The sequence below is a fragment of the Panthera onca genome, chromosome C1, assembly GCF_046562875.1.
Source record: "Panthera onca isolate mPanOnc1 chromosome C1, mPanOnc1 haplotype 2, whole genome shotgun sequence".
NCBI lineage: Eukaryota > Metazoa > Chordata > Mammalia > Carnivora > Felidae > Panthera > Panthera onca.
The window spans coordinates 186,391,591-186,412,160 of record NC_138346.1 but is presented as its reverse complement, the minus strand read 5'-3'; the positions used below and the strand labels follow the sequence as shown (position 1 = coordinate 186,412,160).

Here is a 20,570-nt window from a genome sequence, read left to right as displayed (position 1 = left end):
CTGGCGCGCGGGATTTAAACTGCGGCGGTTTGCGCGGCGTTAAGACTTCGTAGGGTTAGCGGAGCTGTGGTTGTATTTCGCGTTTCTTTTCCCCGCGACTGCCCATGGACTCGTCGCTTCAGGCTCGCCTGTTTCCCGGTCTCACCATCAAGATCCAACGCAGTAATGGTGAGGGGCTGGGTCGCGAGGCCAAGGGGACCTGTGGGCTGTGAGATGGCTGAAATTACTGCCCCTCCCCAAACGGCAGGGCCGAGATGCTGTTAGGGATTTCCCCGCTTCCACCCGGTCTGGGTCTCTGCACTAGCGTTGCGTCTCTTCTACCCAGGTGCAGGGGCCTCTGCGCTGGCTGTGGGTCCCCTTTCCATCCTCGGCAGTGGGCGGGGCTCCTCCCTGTCAGAGGACCTCCCAGGAAAATTAGGGTTGCTAGATTCACTTCACTTCCAGACTTCTCCGCTGAAATTGCTATGCCCTTGTAGGGACCTCGGCTTCCTGGCCCCTTTACTCTCCTCTAAATATTCCGCACTTGCAGTATGTCAGGCACTGGGATTCAGGGTTAATCAGTAGAAAAGATCCCTGCTTTTCAGGAGCTTGAAGTTCTGCCCTCTTTTTTTTGGTTAAGCAGCTACCAAATCTCTGGCAGGTGGAATACCCTGTCATTAGGAGAATGGTCAGACATAACCGTCTCGTAGGGCAACCCGAGGGCGCCAGAGCGTCAGTGGGAGTTGAGGAACAGTACCCAAGAACTAGAGTGACTCCCCTGCCCAGACATACCTTCACTCACTGTAGGCCCTCTTTTGAGTGGGAATGAATCCTTATTCCCTGCAGCTCAGTTTTAAGACCTGTTCCCTGCCTACCTCACCGTGGGATGTTCGAAAGGTGAGGAGTTGAATGTTAAAAGCCAGGGGTTGTATTTGTTTCCTAGTGTTAAAAGGAAAGAAAAAGGCAGCTGTTCCTTCCTTCAGGCCAACTCCACGTTGAGAATCTCTGTGGGATCCTAAAAGTGAAAAAGATGGGTAAATTCTGGACTTTTTATACTGTAGGCATAATTCACAGTGCTAATGTAAGGACTGTGAACTTGGAGAAATCCTGTGTTTCAGTGGAATGGACAGAAGGAGGTGCCACAAAGGGCAAAGAGGTAAGTTCTGTGAAAATGCCTCTGCCACATTTAGCACCTTACTCCCTATAAGATCTGTGTGAAGGGGCATCTGGCTGGCTCAGTTGGTAGTGCATGTGACTCGGGGTCCTGATTTCGAGCCTCACATTGGACAAAGAGATTACTTTAAAAACAAACAAAAAGCTTTCTGTGGAAATGGAACTTGTGAGAACCTTATTTCTGATCCTGCCTTGTCCTCCCTAATCTTGAACATGGTCCTCTTTGGACCTATTAGGATTTTATTTAGTTGGGCCTGATCTAAATTGAAGCAATCAACAGTTTCTGGTGTGTTTGAAGAAGACAAACTGCACAGAATCCTAAAACCTTGCTTACCTACGCTAGCTTCTGAGTGCAAACTACCTACAATATCGGTTTGGGGAGCAAAACTGATAACCCAGTTGAGACAAAAGTATGTTTCTGAAACCCCAAGTAACAGAAGGCAACTTGTGATAAATGGCACAGATGAATAGTGCTTGAGCAGCTCAGAGGTAGTAACTCGCTGAGGATGAGCTTGACTGGTGGGGATGTGGTGGGAAGGTGTAGCAGAAACAATAGTGAGATAGATGGCCTTCATCGAGACTAGTGAAGAAGCTTGCTCCAGGCAGTGGGAAGGCTCAGGATGCTGGACAGTTGAAAGGGGGGACCAGAGGGTTATCATCTCTGGCACTAAGATGTTTAAGGTTTTATTCTGTAGGTACTTGGGAGCCTTGGGAAGATTTTGAGAAGAGGAGAGATGTGACTAAGGCATTTATGTTTTAGAAGCATTGTGGTGTGGTAAAAATTTCACTGGGCTAGGAGTAAGGAAACCTGGATTCTAGCCTGGCTCTGCCACTATTTTGTGTTCTCAGACATGCTTCCACCTCTCTTAGAAAATCAGTTTCCTTACCAAAAAAATGAGGCTGATAATATCTACTTAATAAGGTTATTGTGAGGATTTGTTCAACAGATACTTTTGTACTGGTTCCAAAATGCCAGACGGAATACTGAAGTGAATAAGACAGACCTGGACCCTCTTCATGGAACTTAATGAGATAACACATGTAAAGGACTTGTCTAGCATAGTGCCTTATGGTAGGTAAGCAGATACTTAGTGGTATATTTTAGAAATAAAAGGATTGAATACTTTACAACATCTGCTCTTAAATCAAGAGTTTCCTAAAATTCTTTTCAACCAGCTATTAGAAGTTCCTTGTGATTTTTGTTTGCTTATTTTTGTTGTTTGTTTAGAAATATACCTCTTGTTGGGTCTCACACCAGCTCAGATACTGCCTTTGGAATAAGGTCTAAACTTCTTAGTGAGGCATTCAAAGCTTTTTCAGGATAAAAACTTTTTTCTTTGTACCACACACTCTTCCAAAGTATGCTGTGTCAGGGTCAAATGCATCAGGTCCCCACTTTGTGTCCATGCCTGGTGCCTTGCTGCCTTCACACTGTCACTCTTACTCCTTCCTCCTGGGATGCTCACCCTGAATCATCAGTGTGAGAGTTAATGTCAGAACTAGGGTTAAAACATTGATCTCCTATATTGTCTGTTTTCTATGGTTTAAGTGTTGGAAATGGGAGGAATGTGTAGTAAGGGTCTATAGCTGTCCAAGAATTGGGGACAAAAGTGTGGTTATTAAAGTACCCGTGAGCTTTTGCTTTTAAACAGTACTCTGTCCCTGTTTATCCTGTGCTGCTTTGGTTTCTTGCCTTCTGTGCATATAACTTTTCCATTAGAATATGAGCTAATTAGGGGCACCTGGGTGACTCAGTCATTTAAGCATCCAACTTCAGCTCAGGTCATGATCTCATTGTTTATGAGTTCAACCCCCATGTCTGGCTCCGCACTGATGGTGCAGAGCCTGCTTGGGATTCTCTCTCTCTGCCCTTTATGTAAGCATTCTCTCTCTCTCTCTCTCTCTCTCTCTCTCTCTCTCTCTCTCGTAAACTTAAAAAAGAAAAAAGAATAGGAGCTAACTGAAGGCCAGGGCAATATATGTGTTAATTCATCTTTGAATATCTTCCCCCTATTGCCTTAATTGTGCCTAATAAATGTTTGAATAAGCTAATTAATAAATATAGGTTGCATTGTAGGAGTTAAAGCTTTCACCCTGGAGTACATGCTTCAGCTCTGAAACATTTCAAGATTGGTTGGTACTGGGGCACCTGGGTGGCTCAGCCGGTTAGCATCCCACTTCAGCTCAGGTCATGATCTCACAGTCTGTGAGTTCGAGCCCCGCGTCGGGCTCTGTGCTGACAGCTCAGAGCCTGGAGCCTGCTTCAGGTTCTGTGTCTCCCTCTCTCTCTGCCCCTCCCCTGCTCATGCTCTGTCTCTCTCTGTTAAAAAAATAAATAAAAACATTAAAAAAAAAAAACTTAAAAAAAAAAAAAAGATTGGTTGGTACTATTTTGGTGTGTTTGAACTGCTGTGAAGTATGCTGATGAAGTTTGAGTTGCTGCTGGAGGGTGGCAGGGCTCTGGTGATGTAAACCTAGAATTGTGACCTCAACTGCAGGCATGTGCAGGAAGTTGTTATTGGGGAAGAAGTTTCTGGGCCCAGTAGAAAATGTAGGTAGACTTAGGGTTAGGTAGCAGCTCTTGGAAACTTGTCCCCGCCCATAAGATCCTGAAGGGCCCTCCAGTTTGACTATTGCCGGGACAGTTAGAACTTGTTTCCTCCTCCGTGTCATCTAGCAAGAGGTGCTCAGGGGACTGTGCCCAGCAGGACCTCACTGCCCAGCAGAATAGTAGGGAAACCAAGTGGCCTACATCTACTGTGGACTACCTGACTGGTTACCTATCTGTCTGCCCTCCTCTTTACCTCGTTCTCATCATCAACATCTACCATTGGCTTGGCAATCAGAAACCAGTATTCATCTATATGGTAAACCGTGACTAAGGGCTATTTGTTTATAGTTGTTGGTACTTGGTGGAACTTAAAAGTTGATAGTGTCTGAATCTAGGAGTACTAGCATTGGTTGTAGAGATGCAGTTGGGTTGAAGAAGCTATGTTGTTCCACTGAAATTTTTTACTTACTCTTTGCAGATTGATTTTGATGATGTGGCCGCAATAAACCCAGAGCTTTTACAACTTCTTCCCTTACACCCAAAAGACAATCTGCCCCTGCAGGAAAATGTAACAGTCCAGGTAGGTGCTTGTCATCTGGCTGAACCAGTGCCCCAGATGATTTGCTTGGCTTGTTGGCTTTTGCTGATTTTCTGGAACTGCCTAGGACTTCAGCATAACACATGGATCTAAGATAAGTCCTTGAAAATTGATAGGAACCACATATTGTGATGTTTTTGTTTTTATTTTACAGAAACAAAAACGCAGATCAGTCAACTCCAAAATTCCTGCTCCTAAGGAAGGTAAATAGATTTTTACTGGCTTATCGTCATGGGGTTTGAGCCCAGGATAATATTCCTGGGGCACAGGAAGCTGTGAAATAGACTCATTGCTCCACTTTAGCAGGTGGCTCTATGTGGGCTGAGTCCTGCCCTGTCTTCTAAGCATCTTAGTGAAGAAGAATCGAACCTACAGGGAGGTTTTGGTCAAAAGGTACAAAGTTTCAGTTATGAGAAATAAGTCCTCGAGATCTAATGTACATCTGGCCTGTGATTAACAACACTGAATTATATACTTAAAATTTTACGATGAGGGTGGATCTTATGATAAATACCCTAACCACAAAACAAAAATAAACAAAATACAAAGCAAAGAGAGTGGGAGCAAACCTTAGGAAGAGATGGATAAGTTTATAGCATTGATTATAATGATAGTTTCATGGGTGTTTACTTATCTCCAAAATATCGAGTTAAACACATTCGATATCTACAGTTTTTGGTATTTCAATCATACTTCAAGAAGTGCTTTTTTTAAAATTTTTAAGTGTATTTATTTTGAGAGAGAGACAGTGTGAGCGGGGGAGTGGCAGAGAGAGGGAGGGAGGGGGGAGAGAGAAAGAAAAAGAAAGAAAGAAAGAAAGAAAGAAAGAAAATGAGCAAGAGAATGAATGGGGGAGGGGCAGAGAGAGGAGGAGACAGAGGATCCGAAGCAGGTGCTGTGCTGACAGCAGAGCTCAATGTGGGGGCTCAAACTCAAATTGTGAGATCATGACCTGAACTGAAGTCGGACACTTAACTGACTGAGCCACTCACGCACCCCTGTACCATGTGTTCTATTTCCAAATTTCTGACTTACTTTATAGGTGATGAATTGTTTCTCTCTTACGGAGGGAAACTATATAAATGGGTAGAAATTAATAAGAATTCAAATATAACTCAGTTGTTTCTCTCAGTTAAGCATTCTTCTAAGATTCCAGAAAATCAGTGTAGCTGACCCATGGGTTTCTGATGATGTGCCCCAGGTCTGGCTCTGTAAAGCATCCTGAAGCAGTGGAAAAATCCAAAATCCAAATTCCAGACTTTGGAATCTAACAGTTTTGGGTTAACATCCTGGCTCCAACACTTACTACAGTGTGGAAGTTCCTTAATTTCTCTGAGCCTTATTGTCCCCTTCCATCAGATGGGAAGACTGATATTTACCTTACAATGTTATTTTGAAGTATGGGAAGATTGTACAATGATAGGTGTTGCTGCTGTTAAGGTTAATAATGCTTTTTTCCAGGGATTAGGTCTGTCTCTTCAGAAAGGATTTCGGATTGGCTGTAGGTCCCTCCATTTACTCAGGACAGTTGCTCTTGTGGGAGATATCCTTGCCCTTGGGAGCTCTCAGATTGGCAGAATGTGAATAGATTAGTTTTGGGGTCACTAGTACTTGGCCTTTCTAATTTTTCCTTTCCTTGGGTGGAAGGAGTGGGAAGTTGGGCTCTTTTTCCTAGTGATCTGGACCCATCCCACCCTATACAGAATCTTGGAGGGTTGCCCCCTAGTGGCCCCCATCGGCCCTCCTGATCATGCCCCACTGATTGGCTGCTGCTGCCCTTGGTGTTTCAGGTCTCCGAGGCCGCTCCACCCGAATGTCCACTGTCTCGGAGGTTCGAATTACCACTCAGGAGAATGATATGGAGGTGGAGCTACCAGCGTCTACAAATTCCCGCAAGCAGTTTTCAGTTCCCAGTGAGTAATGAATTTGTTTTTCCTGTTTGAGGCTCTGCAGCAGCTGCTCATATATTGCCCTGTCCCCGTTCTGAAATATCCTGAGATTTCTACACTCCCCTGTCTTCAGTTCTATTCTGCTCCCTTATTTGGAAATCATTTAATTTTACTCTTTAATTTTATTGAAACATTACACACACACACACACACACAAAGAAAAGCGACCATATCATTTAGTTCATAAACCGAACGTACTCACATAACTCAATCAAAGCATTATGAGCAACCCAAAAATCCCCCTCAAGTTCCCTTCCAGTTCATAAGCCCCTATATTAAGTACCTATAATCTTGACTTCTGATACCATAAATTAGATTTTTCCCTTTTTGGATTTTATATAAATAGAATTTGAAAAATATTTTTAATTGTTAACTTTTATTAGATAAAGCAGGTACAGATTGTGTAAGATAGACAGTCATTACATCTTACATGTATCAAATTCAGCTCTAATAAAATGAATGTAAACAAGAGGGTCACAACCAGGTATGGGAAGTAGCAAGTTGTCATGGGCTTTCTGGGGTTGAATCAATATGTTGTTGCTCAGGTTTCTGTTACTCCTGGCTTTTCAGTCTTTGTCCCTCTTAACCCAGGTTCCAAGACTTGGAAAAGTCTGGCTTTTTCTTCCACATACGCCCTGGCCTGAGAACCCAAGCTTGGATGAAGCCTAAAGTCTTTAGGCTTTTAGAGGCTTTCCCTTTGTGGTGAAGTCCATGCTGAGCTACTCACATACCTTCAAAGATATATATTCTTTTTTATTTAAAGATTTTATTTTTAAGTAATCTCTACACCAAACGTACAACCCTGAGATGAAGAGTCGCATGCTCTACCGACTGAGCCAGCCAGACACCCTACCCTCTAAGACTTTTGATCCCAGGAGTCAGCCCCTGTAGAGACTGGTTGGGTTCAGGGTTTGGGCTGAAGTGACGGGAAAAGCCCAAGCTCTGCTCACACGGTGGGAGCCCAAGGTTTTGCTGAGCTGGCAGTCAGTTGCACTCCTCCTGACCCACGACCTGCTAGGGCTCAGAGGAGCACAGCTCTGGTATGCCTGCCTGCTTCTCCAATGACTCTTGTTCCCCCACAGCTGGACCCCCTAGGCCCTCCTGCCCTGCAGTGGCTGAAATACCATTGACGATGGTCAGTGAGGAGGTGGAAGAGCAAGTCCATTCCATCCGAGGCAGCTCTTCTGCAAACCCTGTGAACTCAGGTAGACACACTGAGCTGTCTGCTGCCCTACTCCTAGTGCAGGACAGGTTGTTATATCCTCTCCCAAACCTGACCTGCTTTGGCACCTGACTTCAAACCATGTTTATCACGTGGGGGCATATTTCCTGTGGCCATCGCATCAGTCTTTCACAAGAGGTGACCTTGTTCCCACCAGCTGGCAGGAGCCCTCTAATGTAGTTGAGGTGTTGCCATAGCTCAAGTCTTGACCAACACCTGAAAAACAGCCCAGAATGCCCATCAAAATCAATCAGGGATGGTATCACCTCTTGTGGTTGTTGAGAAAATGCCACAGAGACACGGAGAGAGCTTGGGTTAGGCCTAGAGCACTTGTGCAGGTCTTTACTTTGCAGGCTTAGCCTACAACGGATAGAGTCATATCCATTGCTTCCTCTCCTTGCATATGGTGGTTTAAGAGCAAGGGTCTAAGGAAGGCCTAGGCCTGGGAATGGCCCATGACTCAATAGAACAGCTGGAAAAGAGTAGGCTGGCTGGCCTAGACAGGTAAAAGTGGGCTTCCTTCTTCCCCAGTTCGGAGGAAATCATGTATTGTGAAGGAAATGGAAAAAATGAAGAACAAGCGAGAAGAGAAGAGGGCCCAGAACTCTGAAACAAGAATAAAGCGAGCTCAGGTACCTTTCTTAGGTCAAGGGTTTTTGGACAGGCATTCTTAATTGCAACCTCACCAGCAGCAGAGATACAGCTGGGCCCCAGCGTTTCTGAGGCTCCAGTTCTGATATCCAGGAAATTTAACTGGTTTTTCATCTGGATTCAGGAAAAAATAATCAGATATTTTTCTGAAGCCCTTTGGGTGGGGAATATTTCATGCTGATCATCCAGTAGGCACACCCATCACAGTGCAGTGGCCAACAGAGCTGCTGGGCAGAGTTGCCTGCTTTCCCCCCGACCCCCACCTCCACCTCCTAATTGTGTATATGGAGCAGGGGTTTGGGGTTGCAATAAAGTCCCAGTTTGGAGCATTTCCCCTCAGTTGGGTTAACTGCTCCAGGGAATCTCAACCTGCTGGTCTCCTAAGGGGACAGTGGCCCTCGCCCTAGTTCCTAGAGTGGTTGAATGCATGCCTAAAACCTACCATCCCCCACCGCCAATCTCTGTTCCCAGGGCCTTTGCTTCTGAGTTCTCAGCCTAGAGCCGGGGTGGGAGGAAGGTAAGATGTGGGAGGGCTTTGTCAACTGAAGGGCTGTGTGTATATAAAGAGCTGTTGCTGATGCTTCAGCACTAAGCTCTGAGAGCATTTACATGTCAGCAGTCAGTCCTTTTTTTGCCCTTGTCCCAAACAGGAGTATGACAGCAGCTTTCCAAACTGGGAATTTGCCCGGATGATTAAAGAATTTCGGGCTACTTTGGAATGTCATCCACTTACTATGACAGATCCTGTAAGTAAACCTAAAAGGCTTCTATCTCTCCTTCCTGAGTGTGTGTACAATTGAGAGACAAATCTCCTCTTTAAGGATGTGAGAGCTTGCAAGAATCTCCACTTACCCTTGAGGATATTTTTAATACCTTTAATGGGCTGGAGCTAGCAAGGCTGGATGGGAGAGTCAGCTGCATAAAGTGTCACCCTCTTCACTCCCATAGGTTGGCTAGATCCTTACTAATAATCGTGTAAGTGGCACTGAAACCTGTAGGCAGCAGGGTGAGAAAACTGGAAAGGAAATTCAAAGCTGCCTGACTGTTTTTGAGAGTAACTAATGGTGGAGCTGGGGTCCCAGTGTTAGGTCTTGGCCCTTGAGTGAGCCAGACATGGGATTGGAAGAGGAGGAGTTCTTTCAGTATTGCTCTGACCTTTTGGTGGTTGGTTGTCTTCTTTCATCCTTTTGAAGATCGAAGAGCACAGGATATGTGTCTGTGTGAGGAAACGCCCGCTAAATAAACAAGGTAAGCCCTGATCAGTCAGAAGGAGGCTTTTGACTGACTGACCTTCTCCATGTCCAGGAATCATCCCCTGAAATACTCTTCTTCTGCAGAATTGGCCAAGAAAGAAGTTGATGTGATTTCTGTTCCCAGCAAAGGCCTCCTCTTGGTCCATGAGCCCAAGTTAAAAGTGGACTTAACAAAGTATCTGGAGAACCAAGCCTTCTGCTTTGACTTTGCATTTGATGAAACAGCTTCAAATGAAGTTGTCTACAGGTTAGTTTCTTGGCCTCTTTTATTTCCCTTTCCCAGCCTTCCTCTTGTCAATGTGGGATATTGTACTATTCACCGCCACACTGATCTCTGAGGCCTTTCTTGGCCTCCTCATATTTTCTTTGGATCAGCCATTACAGAGTTGGTTCTGGCTCTGTCTCCTGGCACCAGGAAGGCCCAGTTTGGGCTTGTCACATCCCATTTTGCATCTTTAGCAGTGCATCCTCAAATGGATTACAAGTGAGGTATTACCTGTTGTACTCTCTGAGGCTGGGTTGGTCAGGTCGAAGGGATTCTTCCAGTGTCTTATGCAGCCACTCCATTACCCACTGAGCTTAGCAGACTCAGCAAAGACTAGGACCGCTCTATCTAATACAGCACCACCAGCCTCATGTGGCTATTCAAATGAAAGTTAAATAAAATTAAGAACTCAATTCTTTTTTTTTTTCTTTTTTTTTTTGGCTTGAACTCACAACTCTGAGATCAAGAATTGCTTTCTCTACCAACTGAGCCAGCCAGGTGTCTCAGAATTCATTAAAAAAAATTTTTTTTAATGTTTATTTATTTTTGAGAGAGAGAAAGCACGTGCACAAGCAGGAGAGGGGCAGAGACAGAGGAAGACACAGAATCTGAAGCAGGCTCCAGGCTCTGAGCTGTCAGCACAGAGCCCAACGCAGGGCTTGAACTCACAGTGAGATCATGACCTGAGCTGAAATCAGATGCTTAGCTGGCTGAGCTGCCCAGGTGTCCCAGAATTCAATTCATTAGTCACACTAGCCACATTTTAAGAGCTTGACAGCCACCTGTGGTAGTGGCTGCTATTAGCACAGTAAAGAACATGTCCACCACCACAGAAAGTTCTATAAACAACACTGCTCTAGACCAGAGGTTGACAAACTATAGCCCATGGGCCAAATTTGGTTTGCAATTCCTTTATTTATTTATTTATCTATCTATTTATTTATTTTTGAGAGACAGCATGAGACAGAGCACAAGTTGGGGAGGGACAGAGAGATAAGGAGACACAGAATCTGAAGCAGGCTCCAGGCTCCAAGCAAGTGTTCAGCACAGAGCCTGATGTTGGGCTCGAACCCACGAACCATGAGATCATGACTTGAGCCAAAGTCAGTCACTTAACTGACTGACTGAGCCACCCAGGCGCCCCTGCAATTCCTTTTTATATGGTTCTCAAAATAAGAATGAATGGTTTCTGTGTTTTTAAAGGATCATTTTTAAAAACATGTGACAGTAAGGGGCACCTGGGTACCTCAGTCAGTTAAGCATCTGACCTCAGCTCAAGTCACGATCTCACAGTTTCTGGGTTCGAGCCCCATGTTGGGCTCTCTGCTGTCAGCGTGGAGCCTGCTTTGGATCCTTTGTCCCCCCTCTTTCTCTGCCCCTCCCTGACTTGGGTGTGTGCTTGCTGTCTCTCTCTCTCTCTCAAAAATTTTTTTTAAATTTATTTTTTAAATTTACATCCAATTTAGTTCGCATATAAATAAACATTTTTTTTTTTAATGTGGTAGTGGGGTGCCTGACTGGCTCAGTCAGTGGAAGGTGCAACTCTTGATCTCAGTGTTGTGAGTTCTAGCCCCATTTGGGTGCAGAGATTACTTAAAAATGAAATCTTTAGGGGCGCCTGGGTGGCTCAGTCGGTTAGGTGTCCGGCTTCAGCTCAGGTCACGATCTCGCGGTCCGCGAGTTCGAGCCCCGCGTCGGGCTCTGGGCTGATGGCTCGGAGCCTGGAGCCTGCTTCCGATTCTGTGCCTCCCTCTCTCTCTGCCCCTCCCCCGTTCATGCTCTGTCTCTCTCTGTCTCAAAAATAAATAAACGTTAAAAAAAAAAAAAAAAAGAAATCTTTAAAAAAAAAAAAAAACGTGACAGAGACCTATGTAGCCTAAAATGTTTTAGACTCCTACTTTAGAGGGTTTCCTCTGATCTTTGTAGTGTTTCTTATGCTGGCAGTCAGCTACTAAGCTCAGGGTTTCATCTTGGGTCTCCAGAGTCAGACAAAGGGCTGATGGCTCAGTTAGAGTGTAGGCCACCAGCTTACTCTTGGCAGGTCAGTCCAGCCCTCCCCAGTTGGCTGGGAGAATTTCAGATTTGTAAGTGGGGCTGGGGTCCAGTGGGACCACTTTGCAGAAGAGGAGTGCTATTGTTTGGAAGGAGGAATTGAAGACTGCAGTAGTTCTGCAGTGGAAGGGCAGTAGGACCACATTCTAGGGAGCACATTTTGGGGAGAGATGTATACTCTTTCCTGTCCTTTCTCCCAGGTTCACAGCAAGGCCACTGGTCCAGACAATCTTTGAAGGGGGAAAAGCAACCTGTTTTGCATATGGCCAGACAGGAAGTGGGAAGACACATGTGAGTATTCAGCCCGGGCAGGGAGCAAACCAGCCCATGGTGTCACACTGGGTCCCTGTAAAGGAAGCAGGTAAGTTGCTTGCAGAAAGTCCCCTTGGTACAGATGCCCTATCACCAGACACTCTTGTTGTGCCAGATGCCTTAGCAGGTACAGCTTCTCAGCTTTGATGTGGTGGCCCACTGTGGTAATGGAGCCACTAGTGCTCTGGCCTAGGCCCAGGGTCCTTTACCACAGTCTTCTGCCCCTTCCGTTTGCAGACTATGGGCGGAGACCTCTCTGGGAAAGCCCAGAATGCATCCAAAGGGATCTATGCCATGGCCTGTAAGTAGTGTGTTCTGCCCCACTTGGGTTGGGCACAGAAAGGCAGGTTGCTTACTTAATCCAGGCTCTCTCTCATAGCCCGAGATGTCTTCCTCCTGAAGAATCAGCCTCGCTACCGGAACCTGGGCCTGGAAGTCTATGTGACCTTCTTTGAGATCTATAATGGGAAGGTAGCTAGCTGGCAGGGAGCCCGTCTCTACTGTTGGGGCCACTGAACTTTCTAAAACCTTGAGGTTGGCTAGAAATTGTAGGAACCAAGCAGCCTGTGGGCTGTCAAGCCTTTAATGGGCTGCTCTGTCCTATCGTTGTGGGAGGTTTCATCTGATGGTGGGATGGTGCCCAAGCTCAGTAAGTATGGCAGGCACACTCCTCGGGGCTCCTTCTCACATGTCTCACATGGGAGGTTTGCCTTGTGTGTGCCCTGTCCTCCCTCGACCCACCTCCTTAAAACCTTTCTACTCTTCCCCTGATTGTGTACATTCATTTTCATGTTCATATTCTCTTTCTCTCACTCTCTCCCCTACCCCTTATACTCCATACCTTCTACCTCTACCTCTGTACTCTGCTTTTGCAGAGTTGCTTTCCTCAGCAGGATCTTGATAATAATAATGGCTAATGTTGATTATTGGTGTAGTATCATGTGCTAAGCACTTGTCTCAACTCATTCAATCGTTATAACCTATGAGGAAGTATTCCCATCATTATTCTGCAGATGAGGAATAAGCCTGGAGTAGTTAAGTACTGGTCCAGGCTCCCATAGCTGGCAAAGTAGCAGGGTCATATCAAACTGAGGCAGCCTGATTCAGCTTTCAAGTGTACTACTGCCCGCCACCCAGCTTAGCTTCTCTCTGCCTTCTCTGCTGCCAGCTCTTATCTAAGCTGGGACAGGCCCTGAAGGAGGGGGTGTAGGTGGGGTGTCCAGGACCTAATGGCCTTATCCTTGTTCCCCTGCCTGGCACAGCTGTTTGATCTGCTCAACAAGAAAGCTAAGCTGCGCGTGCTGGAGGACGGCAAGCAGCAGGTGCAGGTGGTGGGGCTACAGGAGCATCTGGTTAGCTGTGCTGACGATGTCATCAAGATGATCGACATAGGCAGTGCCTGCAGGTCAGAGTTCTGGTGAGGGGAAGGGGCCACCTAATGCCCGGTTCAGGTGATAGACCCCCGCTCTGAGCCCATTGCTGTTTCCACAGAGCGCCACTCTCTGCAGCTTGGTGAGGGCTGTGAGGGCCTCTGCCGTAAGGACTCTCAATAGGGCAGATGACCCAGGGCAAGAGGCTCATCAGGAGCAAGTGTCTTAAATCTAACCCAGGTAGACTTTATTTCCAGGTCCTTACCCCAAATCATCCTTCCTGACTTCTCTAGGTTTCTTCTTGCTGTCCCCTCCCTCTGTGGTAGGAGACAAGCTCTGGATCTAGTCTGGGCTGGAAGGGATGGGGTCATAGCTTCTATACAGAGGTAGGGAAGTGTTCTTCCACCAGGCACGGTGCAGTGGAATGCTGGGTGGCTTATGGAGGCCCAGGGAGGGGGTTGCCCTCTCCAAGCCTCTCAAGCTTTCACAAGTGGTTCATGACAACCCCTCCTCCTCATGTGCCCTGCAACACAGGCAACTCTCCTTCCCCATGTGCTTTTGGGCCCTCTGGGCTGGCTAAGGCCTAGCACAGAATCTAGTACTTTCACTGTGAGGAAAACTTGCCAGATCTGGAGGCAGAGGGAAAGCTGCTGCCCAGGAAGGGCAAAACAGAAATCTGGGATAAGAAAACACAGGACTGCTTAGAGTCTTGACCTGTGTCCTTTGTACAGAGAACTCAGTGCTGTGGAGTGGGGTGGCTTGAACTCTGGGGAGCCACAGTGGCTCATAACCTTTCTTTGCCCTCCTTTGCCACAGGACTTCTGGGCAGACATTTGCCAACTCCAACTCTTCCCGCTCCCATGCCTGCTTCCAGATTCTTCTTCGGGCTAAAGGGAGAGTGCATGGCAAGTTCTCTTTGGTGGATCTGGCAGGGAATGAGAGAGGTGCGGACACTTCCAGTGCTGACCGGCAGACTCGCATGGAGGGTGCAGAAATCAACAAGAGTCTCCTGGCTCTGAAGGTAGGAGGGCCTAAACAGGTGGTTGGCCTGGAGGACTGCTGGTGGAGGGAGGGAGGGAGAGAGGGAGGGAAGGGGCAACTCAAGAGGAAGAACGGGACCTCAGTGGCTCCTGCTGCCCCACAGGAGTGCATCAGGGCCCTGGGACAGAACAAGGCTCACACCCCATTTCGAGAGAGCAAGCTGACACAGGTGCTGAGGGACTCCTTTATCGGGGAGAACTCAAGGACCTGCATGGTGAGTAGGGTCACTTTGGAGGTGGTATAGGAAGACGCTGAGTCCTGTCTCTGGGCAGAAGGCTTGGTGCCCTTGACTACCTGGGTTTCCAGGCTCAAACTTTACTGGGCATCCCCCACTGCTTTTTAGTACCAGGTTCCTCTTTGCCTATTCAAAAGGGAAGGAGAGGATCTGCTCCCTTTACTATATGTCTATGCAGCTCTTGGTTTGGGGTCCAAAGGGGCCTTGCCTGATGAAAAGGGGCCCCAGAATTCAGAAGGATGGCCTGTGGGAAAGCAGGAGAGCAAAATTCTCCCCTTCTATGGTTTCCCTCAGGTTCACTGACTCCTAATTAAGTACACAGGAAAGGGGTATGGCCTCAAATGACTTTTTGTTCCCTTCCTTATTTTATCTACAAGCCTGCTAGCTAGGATCTGCCTTCTTCCCCTCTAAGGAATCTCCTCTTCCCTGTCTACTAGGGAAGGTAGGAATTTCTGACTAAGCCACAGAGCCTTGAGATGTGACCTTGGTGAAAGAGTCCATAAAAAGATAAAACAACAGGTATCCAGATGCACCTTTAAAGGCAGGGAACCAATTTTTAACGTGCCTTAGTTTTCAGTGCCCTTGGGGCAAATTGCCTGGCACAGACTAGGCGCTTAGTTAGCTCTCCGCCCCAATACTGTGTGGGTGTCAGCAGCTCAAAGAGACGACTCCTGGCAGTATCCAGTACTAGGCAGTCCAGCGCCTTTACCCTACCCTGTGATCCTCAACCCTTAACTGCCTATTTCCCCGTTTTGCAGATTGCCATGATCTCACCAGGCATAAGCTCCTGCGAATATACTTTAAACACACTGAGATATGCGGACAGGTACTAGTACCCATGACCAGTGGGATGGGGAGACGGGTGCAGGAGGGAGGAAAGGAAGAGGGAGGAAGTCTGGAGCCTCAGTGCCTACTGTATATTCTTCTGTGACTCAGTGAATCTGAGTTCAGACATGTCCCAGTCCCCTTCAAGCCTTAATGTGAAGCCAGCATGGGTCATCTTGGCCGATGTAAAAGCTGCCGAGCCTCATGGTTTGAGTGATGCTGCAGTCCTGTGAGTGCCAAAGAGGTTCCTGTGGGATCTGAGACCTTCTTGTTCCTCAGGGTCAAGGAGCTGAGCCCCCACAGTGGATCCAGTGGTGAGCAACCAACTCAAATGGAAACAGAAGAGATGGAAGCCAGCTCCCATGGGTCCCTGATCACAAGCAATGTAAGGTGTAGGGTGGGGCCAGGCAGGATGGAAACGTGGCCTATCGAGGGAAACTAGGCCATACTGTTGTACCTCTCCTTTTGGCCCCTCAGTTCTCCAAAGAAGAGGAGGAACTGTCTTCGCAGATGTCCAGCTTTAATGAAGCCATGTCTCAGATCAGGGAGTTGGAGGAGAGGGCCATGGAAGAGCTCAAGGAGATAATACAGGTGATGAGCTGGTCCTGGTTAGGGATGGACTGGATATCCACCCCAGCACAGGCCCTCAGCAGTGCTCAGAACCATTCCTTGAGCATGAGCTGGGCTTTGCTCCCACAGGTCTTCAGGTAGGGATGGCAAGAGGCAGACCTTTACCTAGTATTCCTCAATTGTCCACCTATTCATCTAGCTGTTCTAGAACAATGAATTACCATACCCTTTTCTCCAGCCTGGCCTACACAGGCTTTCCTCCATCCTCCTAGCCAGAGCTAGTCTCTCCCCTCTATGTTCCTGATCGAGGTTTTGGAGGGTGACTTCTTTGCAGAGATCTTGGCTTGTTTACTCAGTGAATGTTTGGTGAGTACTTTCTATATGCCAACTCCTGTGCTAAAACCAAGGACCAAAAACATCAAGTATGGATAGCATGCCCTAAAGTAAGACATGCTCAATCCTGACTCTTCTGAGTTGTTTTTTTTTTCCCCTGACTCTTCTATTTATAAGCTGATTTCCTTAGGAAAGTCATTTAGCATCACTGGGCCTCAGCTTCTTCATCTCTGCAGTGGGCAAGACAGGATGATTGCATCTGAAGATTAAGAGATATGCTTTTAAAACAGTGCCCAGCACATGGTTAGTGTATAGTAAGTGGTAGATGCTGGTGCTGCTGTGACTCCCGCTGTGGGAGAACAGGGAGAGGGGAGGGGAGGCCCAAGAGGGCACTCTGCCAGTGGGGTATTCAGGGCAGGGTGCAGTGCAGAAAGAAGGACCTTGGGCCACTCAGAAATGAGAAGGGAACATGAAGAGTAAGCGCTTAGGCATGTCCTCCCTCCCTGGAGTGCTCAGGGTACAAATGTGTGAAAGGACATGGTATTTTCAGAAAGAATGAGAGGTTCACTCTACTCAAAGCAAAAGATGTAAGCAAGGGACATTGATTAAATATGTGTCTAGGTCAACAGGTAACCTGATGCTAAAAGACCTATGGCTCACTCCAAAGGCCTGGACTTGGTTATGAGGGCAGTGGATACCTTTGAAGGGAGTAGAGTATGGTCAGATCAGATGACGTGGTCTTATCACAGCGTTAGGTACATCACTGTGGCTGCAGTGTGGAGTCTGGTTTGGGAATGAGGGAGAGCATGAGTAGAGGCACTTAGGAGTTATGGGAAATTAGGAGATTGTTGTAAAGAGTTCAAGAAGGGCATCTGGGCGGTTCAGTCAGTTAAGTGTCTGACTTGGGCTCAGGTCGTGATCTCATGATTCGTGAGTTTGAGCCCTGCGTCAGGTTCGCTGCTGTCAGCACAGAGCCCACTTCATATCCTGTGTCTCCCTCTCTTTGCCCCTCCCCCATGTTTTCTCTGTCACTCTTCTCTCTCTCTCTCAAAAATAAACATTAAAAAAAAAAAAAGTTCTGGACACCGGGGTGGCTCAGTCAGTTAAGTGCCTGACTTTGGCTCAGGTTATGATCTCACACTTTGTGGCTTCGAGCCCCACATTGGGCTCTGTGCTGACAGCTCAGAGCCTGGAACTTGCTTCAGATTCTGTGTCCACCTCTCTCTCTGCTCCTCCCGCACTCATGTTCTGTCTCTCTCTGTCTCAAAAATAAACATTAAAAAAAAAAGTTCAAGAGAGATGTTGGAGCCTAGACAGAGTGTGGTCATGGTCACCATGAGACTGGAGTGAGGACATGAGACTCAGGTGCCGTTTAAGAAGCAGAATTGGTAGGATTTAGGGACCAGCAGGGTGAAAGAATAAAGTTATTATTCCCATTTCCTGCTTGGCATCAAGACAGATTGTGACATTGATTTGACCTGGGGAGAGGGACAAGTTTGGGGTAGAGAAGAGGATGAATTCAAGATGAAGATTTCTACAGGAGCAGGTCAAGAAGCAGAGCACAAGCTATGGCTTAAGGAGTGGGCATCTTGCCTAGGTTGTCTGCATTGCAGATGGTAGGGGCCCAGGAATAATTTGCTAAGTTTATTTGGTCATTTTTGAACTGACAAGGTCCCCCCCATGTCATTGCAGCAAGGGCCAGGCTGGCTTGAGCTCTCTGAGATGACTGAGCAGCCAGACTATGACCTGGAGACCTTTGTGAACAAGACAGAGTCTGCCCTGGTCCAGCAAGCCAAGCACTTCTCAGCCCTGCGAGGTGGGTGTGGCTGGAGGATGGGGCCTCTGCCCTGAGGGAACGGGGCTTCTGAAACACCCACTAACCCCCAGTGCACCACCACTCCTTCCCTCCAGATGTCATCAAGGCCTTGCGCCTGGCCATGCAGCTGGAAGAGCAGGCCAGCAAACAAATAAGCAACAAGAAACGGCCCCACTGACGACTGCAAATAAAAGATCTGTTTGGTGTCACACCCAGCCTCTTCCCCTCCCCAACCTCCCCAGCAAACTTTGGGCACCTGGTGGGTCTAGTCAGGGTCTGAGCTGGAAAAGGCTTTGGTAAACACCAAGTATGGAGGCAGCTGGGGAGAGGGTCAGAGTGACGAGGGACACTTCTCTCCTTTTCTTCGGTTACAGCTCTCCAGGGAGCAAGGGTGGGAAGATAGAGCTTTTAGTTACTCTGGGTGTTGCCTTTCTCTCCAGGAGGGGAAGACTCTCTGGTAAAGAGTTCCCTGGGGTGTCCTTCTGCCTCTGAGGACTGGCTGCTGGTAAAGGGCTCCCTCGGGTTATCCTGGCGCTGGGGAGAGGAAAGGAGCCTTTAGTCCAGCTCTCTGCTGGCTCTGGCCTGCCTTCCATGCCCTTGGTTCAGCCACTATGTCTTGTACTCTAAAAAAAAGTTTCTGGGATCTCTCTTCCTTCCTTGCTGTTTTTTGAGGCCCAAGAGGATCCCTGCTGTTTCCTGTTTTATGTGTTTATACATTGTGTCTAACAATAAAGAAAGAGGAAAAAGTCAACCTGTTGACTGGTGTGTGGGAAGGGCTGAGACATGTATGAACCTTCTCGGACTAAGGACAGATATTACTGCAATTTTCCATAGTGCTGATTCTGTACTCTACCTAGGAGGCCAAATCCATACCAGCAGTTTCAATGATGTGGTAAAGCTTCCAAGCTCTGCCTTGTTCTGTGCTTACTAGGTCCCAGGTCTTCTGGGAACAGGAGCCATAAGCAGAAAGATGGTGCTTTGTCAGTTACAGTCTTTGCTCAAGACACATTACAGGATTCTGTGGCAACACTGACAAGAAAGCACTTAGCTTGCTAGGTGGGAAAGGATCTGATGAACAATACCAGTTTGGTCTTGAAAAATTAGAAGTTTGCCAGGTGAACTGAGGAACCAGTCATAGAGCATGGACAGTTGGGAACTGGAAGATTCCAGATTCCTTGCCCTGGAATATGAATTATCAGGGGCGCCTGGGTGGCTCAGTCGATTGAGCGTCTGACTTCAGCTCAGGTCATGATCTCATGGGTTCGAGCCCCGCCTCGGGCTCTGTGCTGACAGCTCAGAGCCTGGAGCCTGATTCGGATTCTGTGTCTCCCTCTCTCTCTGCCCCTAACCCACTCGCATTCTGTCTCTGTGTCTCTAAAAAATAAATAAACATTAAAAAAATAAAAATAACATTAATTATCTAAATAGTAATAAGGTATTAAAAGATTTTTAGCCTAAGTGCCACACAACCAAATGCACATTTTAGAAAGACCTCAGGAAGAAGGGGCACCTAGGTGGCTCAGTCGGTTAAATGAAGACCTGACCAGACCTGACCCATCTTCTCACTTGAAATGGCATATTAGTCCCTCATGGGACCAGCCAGGGGAATCCTTATAAGTCATCACCTGCTTCAAACTCTTTTCTTTTTAAAATTTTTAAAATATTTATTTACTTTGAGAGGTACAGAGAGAGAGGGACAGAGAATCCCAAGCAAGCTCCACACTGGCAGCACAGAGCCCGATATGGGGCCCGATCTCACAAACCGTGAGATCATGATCTGAGCCAAAACCAAGAATCAGATGCTTAACAGACTGAGCCATCCAGGTGCCCCTCGAACCCTTTAATAATGTCCCTTTGCACAAAAGATAAATTCTAAATGTCCTGCTGTGGCCTGGTCAGCTCCTTCCTCTATTGGTCCAGTTGGAATGCAGTTTGGGCAAAACACTTAGGAGGTTAAAAGCCTGGCTCCTGAGGCCACCTTAAGTGGGTTATTTAACCTCTTTTTGCTATTTGTGAAATGAGGATAATACTGGTATAGAGGTGTTAATATACACACGGTAGTAAGGACAATGTCTAACATTTAATAAGTGCTATATAAGTTCTAGCTAGCTTATCGACCATAGCCAAAGTATGGAAAGAGCCCAAATGCCCACTGACGGATGAATGGATAAAGAAGATGTGGTATATATATATACGCAATGGAGTATTACTCGGCAATCAAAAAGAATGAAATCTTGCCATTTGCTACTATGTGGATGGAACTAGAGGGTATTATGCTAAGCGAAATTAGAGAAAGAAATATCATATGACTTCACTCATATGAGGACTTTAAGACACAGAACAGATGAACATAAGGGAAGGGAGGCAAAAATAAT

The 20,570-nt window shown here is 46.9% G+C and overlaps 1 protein-coding gene across 3 annotated transcripts; it reads left to right on the top strand.

The window, feature by feature from the left end:
• The first annotated feature begins 16 nt into the window (after positions 1-16).
• On the top strand, positions 17-18,404 carry KIF2C (kinesin family member 2C). 3 transcript variants are annotated; one of them, XM_060626175.2, is made up of 21 exons: positions 17-168; positions 1,041-1,135; positions 4,182-4,283; positions 4,456-4,504; positions 6,092-6,214; positions 7,333-7,455; positions 8,004-8,104; positions 8,774-8,869; positions 9,317-9,371; positions 9,461-9,623; positions 11,894-11,984; positions 12,243-12,306; positions 12,385-12,476; positions 13,268-13,410; positions 14,192-14,396; positions 14,520-14,630; positions 15,410-15,477; positions 15,756-15,861; positions 15,954-16,067; positions 18,072-18,195; positions 18,291-18,404. In XM_060626175.2, the coding sequence occupies exons 1-21, from the start codon at positions 105-107 to the stop codon at positions 18,371-18,373; spliced, it is 2,172 nt and encodes a 723-aa protein (XP_060482158.1). In that variant the 5' UTR covers positions 17-104; the 3' UTR covers positions 18,374-18,404. The 3 variants fall into 3 exon arrangements, with proteins under 3 accessions (XP_060482158.1, XP_060482161.1, XP_060482160.1); XM_060626178.2 differs by lacking the exons at positions 17-168; positions 1,041-1,135 and adding an exon at positions 2,110-2,224; XM_060626177.2 differs by lacking the exons at positions 17-168; positions 1,041-1,135 and adding an exon at positions 3,669-4,019.
• The last annotated feature ends 2,166 nt before the right edge of the window (positions 18,405-20,570 follow it).